This window comes from Sceloporus undulatus, chromosome 2 (assembly GCF_019175285.1).
Source record: "Sceloporus undulatus isolate JIND9_A2432 ecotype Alabama chromosome 2, SceUnd_v1.1, whole genome shotgun sequence".
Taxonomy (NCBI): domain Eukaryota; kingdom Metazoa; phylum Chordata; class Lepidosauria; order Squamata; family Phrynosomatidae; genus Sceloporus; species Sceloporus undulatus.
This window is the reverse complement of record NC_056523.1, coordinates 138,053,367-138,073,980: the sequence shown is the minus strand read 5'-3', so window position 1 is coordinate 138,073,980 and position 20,614 is coordinate 138,053,367. Positions and strand designations below refer to the sequence as shown.

The following is a 20,614-nucleotide window of genomic DNA, read 5'->3' as shown; positions in this document are numbered from 1 at the left end:
CCAAACTCAAGGAGCAGTATACTCAAGCCAGTTCATATGATTCCCCCCCCCTGCCCCCCGAAGAGGAGAAACCACTCTAAAATCAAAGATGTGTGTGCTCCTCTGACCAATACTGTGCCCATAGTCAGTTTGCTTGCAAAATTCTGCCATGAATTTTTCCACAAATGCCTATATAGTGTGCCCTCAGTATCCACTGGGTTTTGGTTCCAGGACCCCTGTGGATACTAGAATCTGTGCATGCTCAAGTCCAATTAAATACAATTGCATGGTAAAATGGTATCTATTATATAAAATGGTAGAATCAAAGTTTGCTTTTTTGAATATTTTTTTTGGGGGATTTTCAAGCTGTGATTGATTGACTCTGTCACTGCAGAATCTGTGGATATTGAGAGCAGACTGTATGTGATTTGGGTTTCTATGGGTTAGACAGATGGTCCAAAATGTAGGTTTCAAAGGAATAAATGCTTCAGTAAGAATTTAAAATAGGAAGTTGAGAGAATTTCCACCCACAGCCCCACTACTCATTGCTGAAAAAAAGATTGTTTTGTCTCTGATGACCAGGTGGCAGACAAAGTCAAATGTTTATCCTCCTTTTCTTTCCTCTGGCACACACAGGCCTGTGATGCTTGGAAAAAAGAAGCGGAGGAGGCTAATGATCGCGCCAGCACGGCCACCATAGAATGTGAGCTAGCCCGAGAGCAGAGGGAGGCCTTGGAGCTGCAAGTGAAGAAACTCCAGGAGGAAATTGAGAGGATCCACACTGGTCAGGACCCCCAGTTCCTGCGGGCCCTCTCTGATTTAGAAACACTTTCCCTCTCCACACTCTACAACCTCCAAAAACAGCTGCGTGCCAACCTGGAAAGAGTAGATAAGGTGGGTTTGAGCAAGGAAGATTTTGCCCACCATTAACTTTGGTTACTTTTCATATTCCCTAAATAAGAAGTCTCTCATGGTGAAGTTGAAATATATGAGCCCTAGTGGTGCAGTGGTTAAATGCCTGTACTGGAGTCACTCACTCACAAACCATACGGTTGCTAGTTCAATACTAGTGAAGGGCTCAGGCTCGGCTCAGGCTAACATCCTTCTGAGGTTGCTAAAATGAATACCCAGCTTTTTGGGGGCAATTAGCTTACACTTTGTAAACCGCTTAGGGAGTGTTTAAGTGCACTGATAAGCGGTATAGAAATGTAATGCTATTGCTATTGCTATGAGTTCATACACTGCCAGCAAAGACATATGTTATTTCTCTGTCAAGGTTAGGAGTCATTTTACTTCAAGGTGCTCATAGCTAGCAGGCAAGGCTTCCTGAATCATGATGACAAGAAAGACAGTTGTTCCCTAGGCCGGAGGAGGAGCTGCCTGATATCTAAGAACAAAGCACATATAAGGCTCCTACAAAATGATTGCAACTTGTCGAATGCACTGTCTGGGATAGGCAGCCTCCCATCACCACCTAGTCTCTCTTTCCATTATTTTGGGGAAGGGGGTACAGTATTTATTTACTAGCACTTGCCAGGATCTTGCCTTTTTGTTTTTGTTCTGTGAAGTTGAAGGCTTTCATGGCCGGCATCCATAGTTTTTCATGGGTTTTTTGGGCTATGTGGCCATGTTCTAGAAGAGCTTATTCCTGACATTTCGCCAGCATCTGTGACTGGCATCTTATGAAAATGCCAGCCACAGATGCTGGCAAAATGTCAGGAATAAACTCTTCTAGAACATGGCCACATAACCCAAAAAACCCATGAAAAATTATGTTTTTGTTTTGTTTCCGTTTCCTTTTTTTTAAAAAAAATATTCACAACTTTGATTTGATTCCCCTATTATCTGTTAATAATAGATAGCATCTATTTAGTGCAGGAAATAAAGCAAAATTGGGGAGAGAGTCAGTGGGATGTCCCGTTTCTTCCATTTCCCTGCTGGACAAAGACTACCTATGCACATTTTCTCTCCATGGATGTGCCTATGAAAATAGGGTGGGCAGTTTAAGTGGCTGTCTGAGGCAACATTAACACAGCTCACTGGGTGGATCACTGACAAAGGTGGGTCGGGATGTGAGATTTTATGGCCTTGCCTGTATACTTCGTGAAACTACTGTGGAAAAGGCATCCTTGCCAAGTTGCAGGTCCAGAAATGCAGGCTGGGTCCTCTGTAAGCATAACTGTAGATCAGATCATCCCCCCTGCCCCCTTTGATGGCTTCACCAAGACATTATGCAAGAGTAGTTTCTACCAGGAGCTAGATAGATACCATGCTCTCAGGCAAGGTTGCCCTTTTGCCTGCTGGCTCCACAAAGCTGCTGAGCTTTAGCAACTGCCTTTTGAATGTAGATTTGCTATCTTTGACTTCCATTTTGTTTTCACTGACAGTCCCTTCTGGTCTGCCCCCCATCCCACCCCAACCCATGGTCTTCTCTTTTCAGGCAGTATTTCAGATGCAGTCGGTGAAATGCCTCAAGTGCCAGGAAGAGAACCGGGTGGTACTACCGTGCCAACATACTGTGCTGTGTGAAACGTGTGCTGAGGAGGGTGAATGCCCCATCTGCCACCCTAACAGGTCACATGCTCTCCAGTCGTGACCCTTCTAGGACATTTGGTTTAGCATATCATATAGAACTTTTTAACTTTATATATATATATATAAAATATAATATGAATATATATATGAACATATATATATATATATATATATATACATAAAAACAAAAATTAGTTGCAGAGCACTTTTTAATACTTGGCATCTCCCATTTAAGAGGTTCCTCCCTCCTTCACCCAGTCCCCACTAATTCTAACTCCTTAGGGACTTTTAGAGCTGTTTTTAACTTAGATCAAAGGGCCATTTGCAGAGTCTATCCCCCACTACTACTACTACTACTACTACTTCTACTTCTTTCTTACTTTCTTTCACTTAGAATGTAACCTTTTAAAAGTCTTTCTTCAGGAGAGAGACTTAGAGGGAAGGGTGAAGAGGGGCTTGCAAGTGCTTTCCAGGGTGAGGACTAGACTTCTGGGGGGAAGAAAGATGGAAATCAAATTTCTAATCATGACTTCATCCCCCATCTCTTGCCTCTTGTGCTGTCATCATTTGGTAATTTAAAGCACCAGACATACATTTGACCCAGCAGTAGAAGCTGCTTTGCAGTCCCTGCCTGCTCAGAGCTTCACTTGTCTGGAACTCTTGCTGGCCTTCAGTAAGCACAAGAAACTTCACAGTAGAAAAGATTACTTTCTCTTTACAGTTTGATAGGTTTATACCAAAACAACAAAAGGACAGAAAATGAAAGCAGACCAGTGAGACAATGCCAGCTGATCGTCATATTTTTCTTACAAGCATTATCCATCACTGACATGTAACTGAGATTTTGGTTGCACTTGCCAGGCAGACCTTTGTAAAGAGGAGCATTCTGCTTTGGTAGTCTCTTTTGTCTTGGCAATGACTGTGTGCTTCAGAGTCATGACTGAATGCACATGGGATGCATTTTCAGTACGAGATAGAGGCAGAGATGTAGAGGCACTCTTGAAACAGTCTGTGTTCTTGGTAACTAAAGGTGGGGGACCTTGCTAGGATTTGTCTTGATTGATAGCTAAATAGAGGCAGTTTTTATTCCGCCTCATGAAGAAACGTCCCAGTTGTCTGCGTAGAAGTGTAGAGAAGGAAGTTTAAATCCTATGGGTTAGTCTCAAATAGAATAGGCCAATTGTTCAATGATGATTCAGCATATAGGGAAATCCAGTTTATGCAGTGGGTCTACTCTAGCTGAGATTAAGGATAGACTCAGGTTGGTGTAGTATCTGAATACAAACTGCAGTACACAGGTGGTACTGCACTTGGCTCACTTGACCTCAGGTTGTTCAGTATTGGACTAATATTTGCCAGTGGAAAAGAACAAATTGATAAAAGAATATATTCCCTTCCCAGCTGTTTCTCTCCATGTATTGCACTGTAGCCGGTGTATTAGTAGCAAGCAGTAGTGCCCAGTGTAGTGCAGAGAAGGGTCCCAATGCTAGGTTCTGTACTACATGAGGGTGATCCAGATATTGGCAGAGCAGGATCATCAGTGCTTCATATTGCTAGCATGAAGTAAGCTGTGATGAATGCCAGCATGAAAATGGAGGTAGTAGTAAGCTTGAGAAAAGAGAGGGTATTTGTCTGGGTAAATATCTTAACCTGTTCAGCTACCAATAATCTTCCTCTTCATTTCCACAGTTAACACCTACATAGCCCAGCTACAGATGTTTGGGAGTCGCGAGCTGATTTCAAATGTAATTCTCCCACCCTTTTCACTTCTGCAGGGTAATAGTGGTAAGAAGCAGTGGGAAACAATATCTTAGAACCAGGGGTGGGGCAGGAGAACAAAGCTTTACAAATATCCAGGGACCCTTGTATTCAAATGTCTCTGGTAGCAAGAGACAGATTCTCCAAATGTTTAACAAAGAGTGAACAACTAGGAAGTGGCAGTGGGTGAAGGCAAAACAGTAAGGTAAAATTAATGAAGCATCTAAGAGGATGGAATATTCTCTCAAACTGCTAGGTGTTGAGGGCAGTTAAGTTCCTAATCCAACACATTCTTTTGAAAAATGTGTAGTGAAATGCCATAAGGCCACACTTGAAGTACTGTGAGAAGGAAGGAAGAGAGTCCACAGTGCTTCATTTCCCAAATACATTCCTTTTTCTTGTGATGAAGGAAATCTTCTCATTCATGGAGCCTTTTGAACTTTCTGTGGGCATCTGCACAGGCTGTTCTTCAGGGATCAATTCTATTCATTCCGCGCATCAGTCGCCTGTCTGACTGGTTCCCAGCAGAAGGGAGTGTTCCTTGAGTGTATATAGGGTTCACTGTGTTTGCACAGTCCAGAAAGTCTTTGACAGGGGAGGAGGCATATGATTCCTGAACTTCTGACTTTGCATTAGCGCAGCAGGCTGAAAATGGGAGAGATACTGTACCCATTGCTCTCCTCTTTTCTCTTACTGTGGCTGCAGATTTCCTTCCTGGTTTGGGTTCCTGTCAGCTTAAACATCCGTGAAGATGGTGTTTATCCCCCAAGATGCCCCACTAGCCTGAATCTGTAAATGCATTCCTCGTAATATTGTACATGTATGTATTAGAGAACTGCAGTACATCAGACAAACATGGGTAGCCATTTTTTATGAACAGCAATGACTACCTTTAATCTACCCCACCTCTTACTTGGGCACACAGTGTGTTCTATAGGTGGAGCACATAGGATTAGCTTTACACTAGAACATGGACAATAGCCTTTTTAGGTCCTGAGCAACAGAGAGCTGGGTTATCCGTTTGTCTCTTGTGCTGTTGTAGGCCAGCATGAGTTAGATTTCCAAGCTCTGAGCAGACGTTAAATCAGTTTTAAAAGAATCTTGCAAAACGTGTTTACTCAAAAGTAAGTCCCATTGAAATCATTGGGGTTTGCTTCCTGGTAAATATATGTAGGTTTGCCACCTTGGCTAATAACTTCCTTTGTGAACAAATTTGCACTCGATCCAGAGTGCCTTATGAAAGGGTCTTAACTCACTAATTATGTGTTAAAAGTTTGATTATGTATATTGAACTTCTCAAAATTGACATTGGGGCCTAAATCAGACTGACATGCAATGAAATTTGTGGTTTAGATACTTATGTTTTAAACTTGTATCCAGTAAATGTGTTGTTCTGCAGTTCTTGAGTGGTTCAATTCCCACTGCAGTTTGTTACAACTTGTTCAAATATTGCAACAGCCTCTAGACAATGAAAAGCAACAGCCCAGTCCAGAAGGACTCTAATCTGTCATTTTGCACTGGGGCTTGTTTAACTTGTAAAGTGTAATATTTAGAATTATAATCTCACTCCCTTGCTCACCAGTCTCTGCTTTGTTTGCAATAGTCTTTCCCCAACCTGAAAAAGCACTGGAAACTCAAGTAACCCTTGTTTTTTCATAAGAATAATCCAGCTATACACTGTCAAGTTTTTCCTCCAAAGTGTTTCCATATTTAATGCAAGTACATCATTAGATTTGCTTCCATATTTCCACCCTCCCATATTTGGAGGGTTAATATGCATTCCCAGATTATCTCAAAGTGCAGCTCTGTTTTAGTTTTTTTTAATTAACTTTTATGTTCCGTAAAATTGCTTTTTTTCAATGTGTATATTGTACTAGTATCTGTTTTTTAAAAACAAACAAACACCTAATTGGCTTCTTTTTTTTCTTTTTTTTTTATGGAGAGACAATGCTGGCTGATTCTTGTGGTTGTGTTGTTTTTGGTTGTAGCCTTTGAATGTCTGTGCCATGAGGCATATCCTGGTCTCCAAGGCCAGCAAACATGTCTCAGTCTTAAGGAAAGCTTGCTCGTTTAAAACGTGAACATTTTTAGAAACAAATACACAAACATAAATTTAAATTATGGGGGAGTAATACTCTGCTGGAAATGTACTAAACTATTTTGGTAACTAATTTAAAGATCATAGGAAATAAAACTCTTTGAATTGGATCTACAGTGTTTATACAGAACTCCAGCCATTTTCAGGCTCTTTGGTGGTAACTGGTTTGTAACACTTAGTTTTGTAAACATTGTGTTTTATTGCTTCCTCTGCCTTTCTGTGTGATTGTCCATAGTGTGACGATGACTTTGTAGGACAATTTGTTTTGTCCTGAAATGCCACTGCTTTATGTAATTCCAACTGAATCCTACAAGGGGTGTTAGATGTGTTGCTGGTCTCCTAAAGTGTCACTTAGAAGTACTGTAGTTACTTTGTCCTGTTTTTAAGACCTGGGCTGGCGGCTCTGTAGAGTCTTGCTGGTTGTAAGATTTCTCTTCCCCTCTCCCTCAGTATACACTGGTAAGTGGCTTTGCTGGTGGGATGTAACATAAATTGTATGGGAGAAAAAGCCTGTTGACATGCAGCACCACAATGCAGTCTGTCTGTCTATTTTTACTTTTGTTTTCTGAAGGACCAAAGAATTGAAACTGGGATCAAACATTTCCCCAGCCCCATAAATACCTGACTGCTCCCTTTTAAATTATGTTGGGTTCCTGCCCACTCGCCGCCTGATATCTGTCAGTATAATACATAGGCAAAAGGGTATAGCAGCAAGTTGGTTTAATCCACAAACTTCTCTCCTACTCTTTAGCTTCTTAACAAGCACTTTTTTTTAAAAAAAACAAAAACAAAAATCCTAGATTTCTATGAAATTTTAATATTGAAATTAAATGCCTGAAATGTGAATGCTTTATTAGGTAGCAAATGGAAAAGCAAAACGGATCTCTCTATTTGTTTTTGTAAAGAATTAACTTTGGATTAAGTTTCTAAATAGGCAATATTGTTTACTGGGATGGGCTGGGATGGAATGACCAGGAATGGGAGGAAATATGCATTTTTAAGGGGTGGGAAAGTTGATTGTGCCAGCAGTCGCTGACTTGTATAGTGTTTGTTCGGCACTGCTTTTTTAAAAATATATAAAATAAAACCAGGATCCTGTGATTGGCTTTTTGCCTGAGGCTGATGTGCAAACTATTTGGTGCTAGTCTCTTCCACACCACACAGTTACAGCACTTTGATTCCACCATATAGAAACCTGGGATTTGTGGTTTCGTGGGGTATTTAGCATCCTCAGCCAGGGAACTCCCCTGGTGCCTCTTACCAAACTTACAAACCCCAGGACTCCACAGGATGCTGACATGGCAGTTAGGGTGGGATCAAAGTGTGTAACTATGTAGGGTGAAAGATACCTAAGGCCCCATATAGACAGGCCAAAATAAAGCTGCTTCAGGCCACTTTGGAGGTATGCTGTTTAAATGATGCATGTGTCCTAAGAGTCTGGAAGCTACACAAAAGCTGTGCTCCGGTCCTTAGGATTGGATCGTGGCTTTGGACTCTTAGGACGCATGCGTCATTTAAACAGCATACCTCCAAAGTGGCCCGAAGCAGCTTTATTTTGGCCTGTCTGTATGAGGCCTTAATCATCCCTGATGAACTACCCAAGCAGCTGTGTGCAGATGATGGAATTCTGCACACTGTTGAGCAGAGTGCCTCTTGTCTCTTATTATCTTTCCTCTGTGCAGAGACCTAATTAGAGAAATGGATATTTCCTTCAGCCTCTAAAGATCTTGTTGGTGTGGGGAAGTGGGCTGCTAAGATAACTTATTATATCAGACTGTCCATTTTCTTCTCACTCTACTTCCGAGACAAGGGAATATTATTTGTCCAGATCTGAGTAGTCAGAAAGGCCAGTAAGCCTTTACCATGATAGCAGGTGGAGAATTGTTGGTTCCCTGAAGAATTAGTAAGGACGCTTCTTGTGTTAAGAATCGCTTGAATGCTTAATCCTTTTCAAATTTTGTGTGGCTATTAGGTGCCCCACATATTGGAGCAGACAGCTGAGTACTCCCATAGCGAGGCCTTCCTCCTCACCTCCTGCACTTCAACAGAGAGGAAAATGGTATCTAACCCATATTTACTGCTCGCCGCACACAAAAGCTGTGTTCACACGTAATGCTAAAACAAGGTTTGGCATGATGAAGATTAACCACAAGGAGCCCTGGGATGATGCATTCATTCCTCTTCTTTCATCATGACCCAAATCCTAGATGTTTTCTGCTTCTCCTTTAGACTGATCCTAGCCCAACTGAACCTAGGCAAACTGCAGATTGGAAACGGTTCAGCTGCAAACCATAGATTGTGAAGTTGGTTTGCTTTCACTGACCATAGGTAAGATGAATTGCAGTTAAGTGTTTGGATAACCTGTTAAACTATGGTTAATCTAGAGTAGAAGCAGACACTTCTGATCTCTTTGCAACTACACCAGAGGAGGGCAGGTGAGGCAGAGTGCGGAAGGTCAAGGATTATCATTGTTTATCGTGGTAATGCTGAACTGTTTAGCATTTGCTAAACTAATCTAGTTACCCTTCCTCCCAGAATTCTTGCTATACTTCGTAGACTAATAGAAGTCTTTTTTCTTTTTAATATTCCCTAAATCTCTAAAATTAATCTGAGCCACTTCTGGCACAACTTGGACAAATGAAGAGAATTTCCTTTCTGTTAAGGAATAATGTAAGACTCAACCATTTTTTGCTATTTTTCTAGAAAGGCAGGACTTTCCCCTGTTGTTTCCTCTTCTAAAAAGAAAAAAAAGTATTTATTACCAGTTTGGGGTGTTGGTTTTTCTCTGTCATTCCCCTCAGGATTATGTCAATCTTTGGAGCAATGCAACAAGAAAGTAGATGTTGCTGGTAAAAAGTATTATAAGTTTTAAGTATTCCTGCAAACTGGTGACTGTGGATCAAAAATCTCTGTGGGGCTTCCCCACTTTGTAGCTTCCAATGTTTAAAAAAAATATGAATACATACAATATAAATTCTTTCAACTACACACTACAGTATTTATGGTGGCAGTTCTTAACCAGTGTCTCCCCCTGGATTTTCAAAGGGTGGGGGGGGGGTTGCTGGGACAGAAAGCCACTAAAGTTTGTGTAGAAGTCCGCCAAAAGGTAATAGGTGGTATGTACAATGTGGTGTTTAACTCCATTATTATAGACTGTAATGCGGAACTGTGATTTCAGCTGTTGTTCTTTCTCGTATTCTGTATATATGTGTGTTTGGCTGTCCAGAAACCTGGTTTTAGACACTCTTTCTTGGCAAAGTGGATTTGCATGTGGAACTTTAAAAAAATGCAATCTTGTGTCACAATTTCCAAAGGCAGGATGGATTTTCTAGAAGACAATAAATTTTTTTATTTTTTTGCTAAGAAAAAAAAGGCAGCAGTTTTGTGTGTGCATATACTGTGTATGTGTGTGTGTACCTGTCAAGTGGGTTTTCATGTGAATTTTCAAAGTGCCTTTAATCCCTCCTTGCAAGTTAGTGAGGTAGTAAACAATACTGCTATTTATTGGTATAGAATGCATACCCCCTGAAATATTTCCTGTTGAAGTTTGACTGAAGTGTAACAGCTTCATGGATAGGGAAACAAAGACTTCTCTTCTTCTCATGGAGCTTGTGCAAGGAGAGATTCCTTGTGGACTGCATGCCAGGAATGTCACCTATGATCAGATTTGCTTCACTTCCTGATAATAAGAAAACAGGAGCTTGTGATTAGAGAATAGTGAAGACAACACATATGACTGCATTTATTTTACATAAATTAATCCTCTACCCAATCTAATGCAAAGAGCATACATTCAAGTGTTGTTGTTTTTTTAAAAAAAGAAACAATTATGGCCAGAATCCTGTATAGTTTTTACATACCTGTAAGCACCATAATTATGCTGCTACATACCGAATCCTAGCATGACTTTCCCCTATCTGCACTTACTGAGCAGCAGCTGCTGCACTTGACAGGGATCTGTTCTCCTGTTCTCTGGAAGCAGCTGTCTGCTGTTTCCACTACTTCTCATCAGTGATCTCTGTTGTGATAGGCAGAAACAGGGTCCCTATTGCAATTCCCCTTCATGTTGGAGATTGTTTTTGAAAGCTCAAGAATGGGGAACAGCAGCTAGCTGCCTCCCAAGCTACAAAGGAATAGATCACCATCAATTGCAGTAAGTGGAGACTGGGTGAATTTCATGGTCCCTGTGTGACCCCTAAGTTTGGGGCTATGTAGGGACCAGGAATGTGTAATAGTCACAAGTGTGTTACTCCAGGTTATGCATTTGAAACTGTGATGCAGGATACTAGCCTATTATATTAAAACCCTGGTCAGAAGAAACATGTTTATTCTCAACTATTCATGCCTGCTTGTGGGAGGGAGGATCTCTTGCATTATCTCTGACATGACTGGCACCTTGGAGTCCATGGAAACAATTCTAGAAGTGAGGAAAACTCATTGGAGTTTTTCAATAGGAACTTTTTTTTTTCACTCTGGTCATTATACAACCAGTTGGGAATGGACTAGAAATCTGCTGCTGCTGCTTCTTCTCCTCCTTCTTCTTCAAGAGGATCAATTTCTCTTTTTAAAATCCTGAACGTATTCTTTCTTTGCTTCTAAATTTGTGCTTGCTCTTTCCACAATCTTGATTTGCACTTAAAGAGTAACAATATAACAGAGGAGCAATTTCTGGTAATCGTCTTTTTTCATTCCCATCCAAATTGTTGGAGAATTTCTCCCTTCTCCTGAAGAATAAATATTTAGAAAAAGTCCATAGTCCTTATTTTCTTGCCTGCAAATAGTGTGGAGGATTTTGGAAGGCCATTTTAATTCATCCCTATTGTAACTAGCTTCCCAAGATCCTGCATCTAGTATAAATTAAATGCTCTATCTGCTTTTTCCTAATTATCCTGATAATCACATAAAAATATATATCTGGATTTAGCACAAAGGAGGCTCTCTGTCATGGATGTTTAACAACCTCAGTCCAGAGTTTTAGTTGAACGTGAGAGATCCATTGAAATCAGGAATTATAATTCAGTCTTAGGCCTGTTACAGACAGCCAAAATAAAGCTGCTTCGAGTCACAGTGGAGGTATGGTGTTTCAATGATATAGGCGCCCTAAGAGTCCAGAAGCCACACCAAAGCCATGCTCCAGTCCTTAGGGCTGGAGCGTGGCTTTGGTGCGAACTCTGGACTCTTAGGACGCATGCATCATTGAAACACCATACCTCCACTGTGACTCGAAGCAACTTTATTTTGGCTGTCTGTAACAGGCCATAATTAACTTTAAGCAGAATAACCTACCCTTTTCAATAGCATCTTAAGTGCAACTAACTTCTGGAGTAGAATACAGTTTTCCCCCAAGGATATATATGTTTGTCACCTGTCCTCATTGTCATGTATTTGTAATCTGTTTCCATGGTGATTTCATCACATCTCCTATCTTCTATCACTTGCATCATGATGTATTCTAAGCTTTTCTATGACCGGGATGACACAGCTCAAACGCATGAGTGTTTGGGAGTAGGTGATCAGATACTAGAACGTTAATTCTATATTGGTAAGTATGGACATGAAACAGCAGTTTGAGGAGATCCTGTCAAATTGGGGAGAGATGGGTCTTTCTTGTCGGTATTAATGTGCAGGTTGCTTGCTCTGTCACTGAAGGGGAACAATCATTTCTGAACTGTGAGGCAGAGCTCAAGAAGGAACGAATAGATATCACTGACTCAAATGAACGCAGTCCATTCCATACATGAAGAAATCACTGTGGAAGTGACATCAGTGGGACTATCACGTGATTTATTTACATGAAGCAACCACATTGTGACCTACATGTGATGTTGTTTTCTGTACAAAAGTACTTTCGATGCCTTACTTCTTTAAAGGCATCTCACTACAGCAGAGCTAATAACCAGTATTGTGACTCAGTTTACCTCTTGATGGGTAGGTGATGTGGCACCTTTAGGCAAATTGTCCTGCTGGTCATGCAAAGTGACACCTATGCTTCTAATGCCTGTATTATCTGACATACAGAATGGATCAGCATCCTTGCCCATGGCCAACAACTCCCACGTTCCCTCATGGTTAGCTGTAGTAGTTGGGGCTGATGGGATTTGCAGTCTGACACCACTTGGAGGACTACCACAGCAGAAGAGCTCTAGAGGCCTTTTTTTGCATTGTAGATCAGAAAAGTGCATTCAGGCCTGGTGTGTCTGTGTGAAGGCACTGTGTTACCAAAAGTACTTAATACAGTCATGTCTAAAAGATTTTAATCAGGACTCCGTTGTCAACCATCATACTAGGTTGCTGTTCTGCTTCCTCAGAAGGTTCTGGGAAATCCTGAAGGGAGGAAGAGGAATGATCACGGAATGCACTTGTATTATTCTCACAGCTTCCTTAAAAGCTACTAACCAAGGTGAGTTAAGGGAAAGAAGGTTAGCAGTGTGTTTCCAGGAAAGGTAGCTTGTTTGCTTTAGTCTCTAGGTGGCTGGATTCCAGGGACCCAAGGAATTCAACTGCCCATTAAATAAAGCAATACATCTCTTTTTGCCTTTCATCTACATACAGATCCATTCTTGTGCAAAAATGTTCAGTAGGTATGGGGTATTTTCAGTTGCACATGTGAACTGGCCTATACCTTGGCTTCTTTAATACACAAGAGTGCAGTCAGCAACTGTGGAAAGGTCTGGGGCTGCATTAACCCCTCCAGGGGAACCTTGGGCGACTACACTTTCTCACCATACCCGCTCTCACAAATGAGCTTTTTGTCCCTAAATGCCTGCTAGGAAAGAACAGGAAAAATTTTGTAATTTTTTTTTAAAACAAGAGGAAGTGAATTCTGCTCACTTCCTGTTGTTCAAAAAAGGGCCTCTTCTTGGCCTAAAGTGTGGCTCAGAGTGGGTCCAAAACATGGTGTAAATGCTCACATATACACCCTAAAGAAGTGTGTATGTGGGGCAAAAAGGTTTTGAAAAAATGTTTAAAAAAATTAACATTGTTATGACCCGGGGGGGGGGAGGCCTCCTCCAGTTAGATGGAATGCTCTTCACGACCCCGCAGGGCTTTGGAGGCTTTTGGAGCCAACTTTAATGTTAAAAAAAAAATCCCCTGGTAACAAAATGGCCCTGGGAGCACCATTTTGCTCACCCTTGCACTAGAAGAAGTGATGAGACATAGAGACTTACATGAAAAAAAATGACTATTATGTTGAGCATGCCACATCCTTAGAACAGTGCAACTGATGTCCATCTTGGTTGTCCCCTAAAATGTCTGCAATTCATTGTGTGTTGATATTGTAAACCACAGTACATACTAAAGGATTGCAATCCTGTACAGAATTTCCTGTCCCTGAACCCACAAATCTTTTCTGTAAATCTTTACAAAAAAAATGGGAACAATTTCCTGTACCTGAACAAACTTCTTCCTTAGAGGAAGAATCAAATCAAGTAGAAATAATAAAAGATGACATTTGAAGGCAAAGTGACTAATTAGAGAAAATCAAGTGTGAAATTGTTGATACTCTCATAAAATTAGAGAAACTGCTCTTAAAATCAGCTTCTGTACTAAAGGATTGGATAGAAGCCAGTGTTGACATCATTCCTTCAAAAATGACCCACAAGGATTGGGGAATTACAGGACTGTCAATGAAACATTGTTTGGAATGAACTGGAAGAAAGTATTTTTTTCCCCTAAAAACTAGAACTGATTTAATGTGTAGATGGAAAAAACCTTGGCTTTTTCCTTGGAAAATCTTGATTCACCAGCATTTTAAATATTTGTTGAGTGTAAACATAATTTACCTAGACACTTTATTTTAAAAAATGGTTGTTGATATTGTCCATTGCCAAAGGCTTCCCTCAAAAGTAAATTTGGGAGCCCTGGGAGAAAAGGCAGAGGTCTCCTATGAAGCATTAACTGCAGACACAAACAATCATATAACTACCACTTTCACAATGGAAAGAAAGGTGAGGAGTGCACTCCACTAAGGATTGAAATTAGGGTTGGTACTACTGAATTTTCTCATAAATGATTGAAAGGCTGGCATCTATTTGGGGAGTGCACTAATGCAAGCAAATTGCAAAATGCTCCAACCTGACTTGGCTACATTAGATACAAGGCATACTCTGGTCTAGCATCAGATATCCTAGCTGGAGGTAACTAACTAGGGAATTATCTGCTACCAAGATGGCACTGATATATGCTGCAAGCAAAGTAAGTGCCATTTGGGGGCATTATTGAGTAAGTCTGGGAAGAATACTCAAAAAAAATTGGCAAATACTTGCTTTTTCAAATGTTGGGAAACCTTGCTATTTGAGTAGAGGGAGCCTTTTTTCTGCAACACACACACTGCCTAGAATAAGTTCCAAACTCCAAATAATCTTCAAAAACTGCAGGTTTTTTTGACATCTTTTTCAGCAAGGAGAAAAATTGTAAAATCCCATTTTGCCAGCAAGAACAAGATCCATAAAGATTTACATCCTACATTAGGAAATGAACTGAAAGTAAATTGGCCAGGTGAACAGTGCCATTATGAAGCAGGGCCTCCAGATGATATTGGACTGTAACTCGCATGAGACCTTGTCAAAAGCTAAGTGTGGGGTGATAGGACTTGCAATACATGAAGGGCCCAGAGTTCTGTCTCACGCTAAAAGGTGCTCTTTTCTACACACCTTTGAGAGAATGGTACTATAAAAGAGTTTGAAGGGCGCTGGTCTTTCGGATAACTGCAGACTCTACCAAGAAGATGCCTTCCCCTTAAATTACACATCTGTTACACCACGGTAAAATGGAAAATGTTTTTGTTTGCACCAAGCTACCTCTACCTCCTACTCGAGCTGGATTTCCTTTCCACTTGTGTCTCCAACAGTTTAGTGGCTAATCTGAGAGAAATAAGTGTTTTGGCTCCATTTAATCCTCTTTTACATGACAGAAGTTCTTCTTGGTAGCAAAAGAAACCAATGGGGAACTTCAGTCTACACTACACCCCACCCTTAAGAAGCAGGTAAACTCCCCCTCTCAGTCCCTATAGAAATGGTAGCATTAGCCAACAAATGCTACTGACACTTTGATGGACATTATCACAACGAAAACTTCCAGGCAAACCAATGCCATCCCAAGCCCAATCATGCGTATTCATGTATAATCACAAGAGATTATCTCACACAATTGCTGTCATTGCGCAGTCATTCCGGGCCCAATCCTGGGTCAATCCAAAAATAGGTAAATTCGGTGAACTACCAAATTCACAAATCTTATTCCAAAGTTAATTCACAGTCAATTGGATGTGGTGCTGGTGTGGAATGCAAGTTTGCATTGGCCCTGGTATCCCCACCCCAACCTCAAAGGTACCACATATCCCATGGTGCAGCGCTGCAATTTTGCACCATTTTGCTTCTGGTAGTCCTGCTTCCAGTGCTGCCAAGGAGGGGAAAAGTGGCTGTTTCTGATGCTGCTAGGGAAGAGTCTACTGCAGAATGAACATATTCATGTTTTACACATGGACAGAGCAGTGCATGGTTTGTGCACCCGATGCCACTGGGGAAAGTGTGCAGAGACCTATAGAAATGCAGCTTGTTTGGATGCAATAACACCCCGGAACATAAAACCCATGAAAAGGCAGCTTGTTTGGATGTAAAACAGAGCATACACATATATGTGTGTATACACATGCGTGTATATATATATACACACACACACACACACCTATACACAGATACACACACACACACACATATATATATATATATATCTGTTTATATTTCCATATATATATGCCCACCCATGTCCATGGCTTGCCCATTGGGGGACGGTTATGTGTGCACACAAGTGTGTGTGTGCGCGCTTCCATGTGCCTATACATATATGCATGGAGAAGAAGAAACGTGAAGCAATCATTCATGTTAAGCTAGCATTCACGTGAAACAGGAAGTGGCCCCCTTCTTCACTCCGGAAGTTCAAAGGTTCGCGATCCATTCAGAGCCCCATTGAGCATGCGCAAGGGTGCCAATTCGAATTGTTGAATCCGCATGGTATGTATTGGTGTGATAACTTATTTTTCTGTCACTCTGCTTTGCCTTTCGAATGAGCACAACTTCGCTTTTCACATATGATTATTAATCCCGTGAATTGGCTTACTTTCAAATTGGGCCTACTTTCCCTTTCCTTCAGGATGGGGGTACATTTTCCTCATATGATAACGGCCGATGACTGTCTTCACTGGAATGAGCAGGAGCACCAGGCAAAGTGAAAGGAATGGCACCCAAGCTTTCAGAAGTTGTGGGGATGCTATGATGGAAGCTTGCATTCCTGCATGGGGAGGCCAAAGCGACGTCTGAGTTTACCTGAGGCTCAGGTTCACAGCAGGCAAGCATTGACCTCTTCATACTGCTTAAACAGAGATGCAATTTCAATACCCTTTAAAAGCCGATTTGCAATATAAAGTATGCCGTTTAAGGGTCCAATAGCCCCTTGGACTAGGCTGTAGCCTACATGTGCCCCCCTAGGGGAAAAAATTATCCTGCACCCAATTGCTACATTAAAGCAATGTGCAGGGTCCCACATGCCTTGTTTTGCCTCACTCTCCTAGCCCCCACAAAATGGGTTTATTTAGAAGTGAACTAACCCCATTTTTGTGGCTGGAGCAGCCAGCAGCAAATCCAGGTGATTGAAAATTTGGTCTCTAGAGCATGCCCATCCCTGCTTTAGATCCAAGTACACCTTGCACATATAACAAGTACAGCTTTGTTGCTAGAAAATGATGCTTTTTTAAAAAAAAAAAATGTCTGCTACATTAAACTGCAAGATGTCACACTCCCCAGCAGCATCTGTGCCTTCTTTGCAACAATCAAAACTACCCTGCAGATGTTTAGGGATCGATTCCACATCAGTGCCTTGCCAGCCACCATGCCATTTAATTCCCTGTTAAGCCAACGGTCCTTAATCAGAAGCAAGAGCAGAAATTAGCAGGTGTGTCTCTTCCTTGGCAAAAGGTGACCCCTCCCTGCTTTGGCATTGACACATAACAGGCAGCCTGCTTTCCATGCCATCTGGAGAGCAAAGAATTTCCTGCACCAGAGATTAGATGCTCTGGTACTTCCTGCACAAGGGGCTCATTACAAGCTTTGCTAGTCAAACAGGCTCTTTCCAGAGGCTGTGTATGTTTGTGTTTGCTAACAATTTTTCTTAGCAGTAGCTTCAAAAGTAGTTCCATGTTTTCAGAGTTCACACCCTGCTGCAAATAGAGAATGCTCAAGAGAGTGTAGCACCACACAACTCTTTCCCATTGCCTCTTGGATGAAAACAGAAGAAACATTCATCCAAACACAACTGAGAGCATTTGGCCTTGCTGCAGCTCAGTAGTGTGTGCTGACAAAAGAATCGCACTGTCTGCATCAAAGCCACCAGCCAAAGCATCTAAAGTCTCGTGGCTTCTGCCTGTGCTCTCTCTGGTGTGTAACTTGCTGTTGCCATGGTTTTTCAGGGCCTTTTGCTCCTCAGGCCAGTCCCAGCCCTCCTGTTTGGCTACTGTCACTCTGACTCCTTTGACTGCTTGGACCTTTGCCTGCGGAGCTTCACAAAAGCCTGTGCTTCTTTGTCTCCTTTTCGGATCTCCAAAATCTTTAAGATTTCATTGCCTGGAGTAGGAGAGAAGAGATAGGGTCCATTCAGCAATGTGCAGAGCCATGAGTCACAGTTTTCTCATAACATTTGACATAAATACATTTTCCTGCCATTTAAAACTTATTTCTTATGGCCTTAATATCAGCCAGGGAGTCATAGGGTGTTTCCAGCCAAGGCTGTTACTGAATTACTACTATCTCATTTATAGACTTTTACAGATGAGCTGGTCATCAGTTTTTTATTTTTATAATAAATAATATATATTTATAATAAATAATACTAGGACCTTCCTGTGTCCTAATATTACTTCCATGCTTTCTGTTACCACAGAAAATCCATTAAGAAAGGAAAGATGGAATACAGTGGGTCCTTGGTATCCGCTGGGCCCTCCTGTAGATAGCAAGATCAGTGGATGCTCAAGTCCCATTAAATACAATGGCATAGTGAAAAGGTGTCCCTTATATAATATGGCAAAATCAAGATCTACAATATTTTCTAGCTGTGGATGCTTGAATCCATGGATAAAAAATCCATGGATATGGAGGGCCAAACTGAAGTTACAGAGTCTTTTGTTTGGTTGTGCTCAGGGCCCTTCATACAAGGGCCCTTGTATGCTGATATCAATTTTGCAGATGTGGGGTGGAAGATGAAAAATCTACATATTTCAGAACTTTGAAGTGTAAATAGCTAGACCTTAAATAGAAATCCAGAGGCCACAGTTGAAAACCCCAGGACAGCAAGAAGCTGCATGGAAAATTTGCAACTATGAGATATTACCCAAATGATGTCTGTAGCCTGGAGAACAAGGCAGATCAAAAACTAGCTGCTGGCATCTCCTAGCCTAAGCAACTTTTGTACCTCCCTTCAGTGGTACTAAAGCTCTTCCTAAGTGAAGGTTGCTATGGAAGCAGCTTTTCATTCAACAAAGAGACGTCACAAAAAGAATGGATGGAGAAGGATGTTAGTGCCCATCTTGTACTTTGAACAACTGGGAGATAAATTTAAAAATGGGGAGGGTGTTTTTGAGGAGTGTACCAGGTTAGCTTGCTCCTACAAGTTTTAGATGGATCCAGGATCACTGGGTGCAGCCCAGTCTCTATGACTACACCCTAGAGATAAAGATAGCAAAAAGGACACCACAACCTGTGATTTGAAAGAATTTCATCAGGTCATCCTCTTGGAAAATGTCTCACATATACTGTGAGCAAAACTTAAGACCAAGAGGTTTTAGTGAAGTCATATCTTTACATCTACTTAGGTGTTTCTGCTTCCTTTGGCTCCTCAGATTGTCAGCCTGTTTACCTCAAAGGCTGAACCAAAATGTCTTATGAAATTGTTCATCTATCCATTGTCTCTATGTTTTTTTCTTTTTTGTGTGAGAGATGGAACAGTGCAATAGAAACGAACTGTAGTTTTCTGGAACCGGCAAACTGTATAGGCATAGTCTCTCACTGATATGAAGAAGTGGCTCTAATAACAGAGATGAGGATTTCAGAATCTTCCTAGGTTTGATATCAGGAAGGTGTTCCATTTTAACCTAATGTTAACAAAACTAAAATATGTAATTCAGATCTACCTTTGGTTATGATTGCTATTGCTGAATCAAGAAAGGGCCCAAGGAGCAATCACTGCTACCTCCTGCCAGAGGAAGGGATTTACAGTAGGGAAAATTATAATTCCAATTCATTTAAAAGCAACTCCAGAGCTTCTCTTTCGACTGAAGAGATGAGGTCTAGAACTCACTAACTACCTTGGCTTGGCCTTTGCAGATTAACTTTCTCATTCTATAAACATGTCCGGGTAGATTTAATTTGCTGCTCTATCCCCACCTAAAAATAAAACCATGTGACTAGTGTGATAAGTATTCAACCTGGGACTTGCTAAGGAATACATAACATATTTTGCCCAAGTATTTTTCCATGAAATGGTCACTGGGAACCCCACAACCCTGTTTGCTATGGACTCCTGACTAGTAGCCATATTCGGCCAGAAGACAGCAGAGTAGAGGTTGGGAAAGTTGTCTTTTTTGGATCATATCTCCTCAAAATCCTAAAAACAGCATTTAAAATCTTCATTTAATCATCCCAGTTCCTGAACTAAAGATTAGAAGAGTTGTAGTTTATAAATGGTAACATTCCTAAAATATGATTATAAGGATGCACATGGTTGAGAATGCATGAGGAAGGGAGTTACCAGCAGTTCCAGGATGAGTCAAAGACAGACGGATCTGTGGCACTACAGAGGGATTGATGATTTCTTCCTTTTCATTCAGTCCCAACACTCTGCAGAGGGGGAGGAAGGCTTCTCCCTCCAGATCATTGGCGCCTAAGGTGTCATAGTCAAACACTGTGAGCAATAGGCATGCTCCATCTTGTTGGCATTTATCTGGAGGGACCAAACTGTAAGACAGACAAGTATGGAAATGGCCAAGTTAACATCACCACTTCATAGGCACCTTTTAAGAGGAGTTTGCGAAAGAGTTACATTTTTACTACAACTCCCCAAATCCTCCAGCCAGTATTTTTTCCCAAGCTCTTCTCATAACCACCACCACAAGGCAGATGCAAAAGATATAAAATGATAGAGAACCACACCAATTAGGCAATACCTATATCCTACAGCAGTGACTTTCAAGCCATA

At 41.2% G+C, this 20,614-nt stretch overlaps 2 protein-coding genes across 7 annotated transcripts in view; one reads left to right on the top strand and one right to left on the bottom strand.

The window, feature by feature from the left end:
* Nucleotides 1-7,141, top strand: part of UNK (unk zinc finger) — a 91,245-nt gene extending 84,104 nt beyond the window's left edge. For all 6 annotated transcript variants that reach the window (XM_042450158.1, XM_042450160.1, XM_042450156.1 and 3 more), the window contains 2 exons: nucleotides 616-873; nucleotides 2,420-7,141. In XM_042450158.1, the coding sequence (XP_042306092.1) occupies nucleotides 616-873; nucleotides 2,420-2,575 (414 nt within the window). In that variant the 3' untranslated portion in view covers nucleotides 2,576-7,141. The remainder of the gene's footprint in view (nucleotides 1-615; nucleotides 874-2,419) is intronic.
* Nucleotides 7,142-17,124: 9,983 nt separating this feature from the next.
* The window catches only part of UNC13D (unc-13 homolog D), a 54,709-nt gene continuing 51,219 nt past the window's right edge, over nucleotides 17,125-20,614 (bottom strand). The window contains 2 exon segments of the mRNA XM_042454714.1: nucleotides 17,125-17,988; nucleotides 20,168-20,373. Of these exon segments, the coding sequence (XP_042310648.1) occupies nucleotides 17,882-17,988; nucleotides 20,168-20,373 (313 nt within the window). The 3' untranslated portion in view covers nucleotides 17,125-17,881.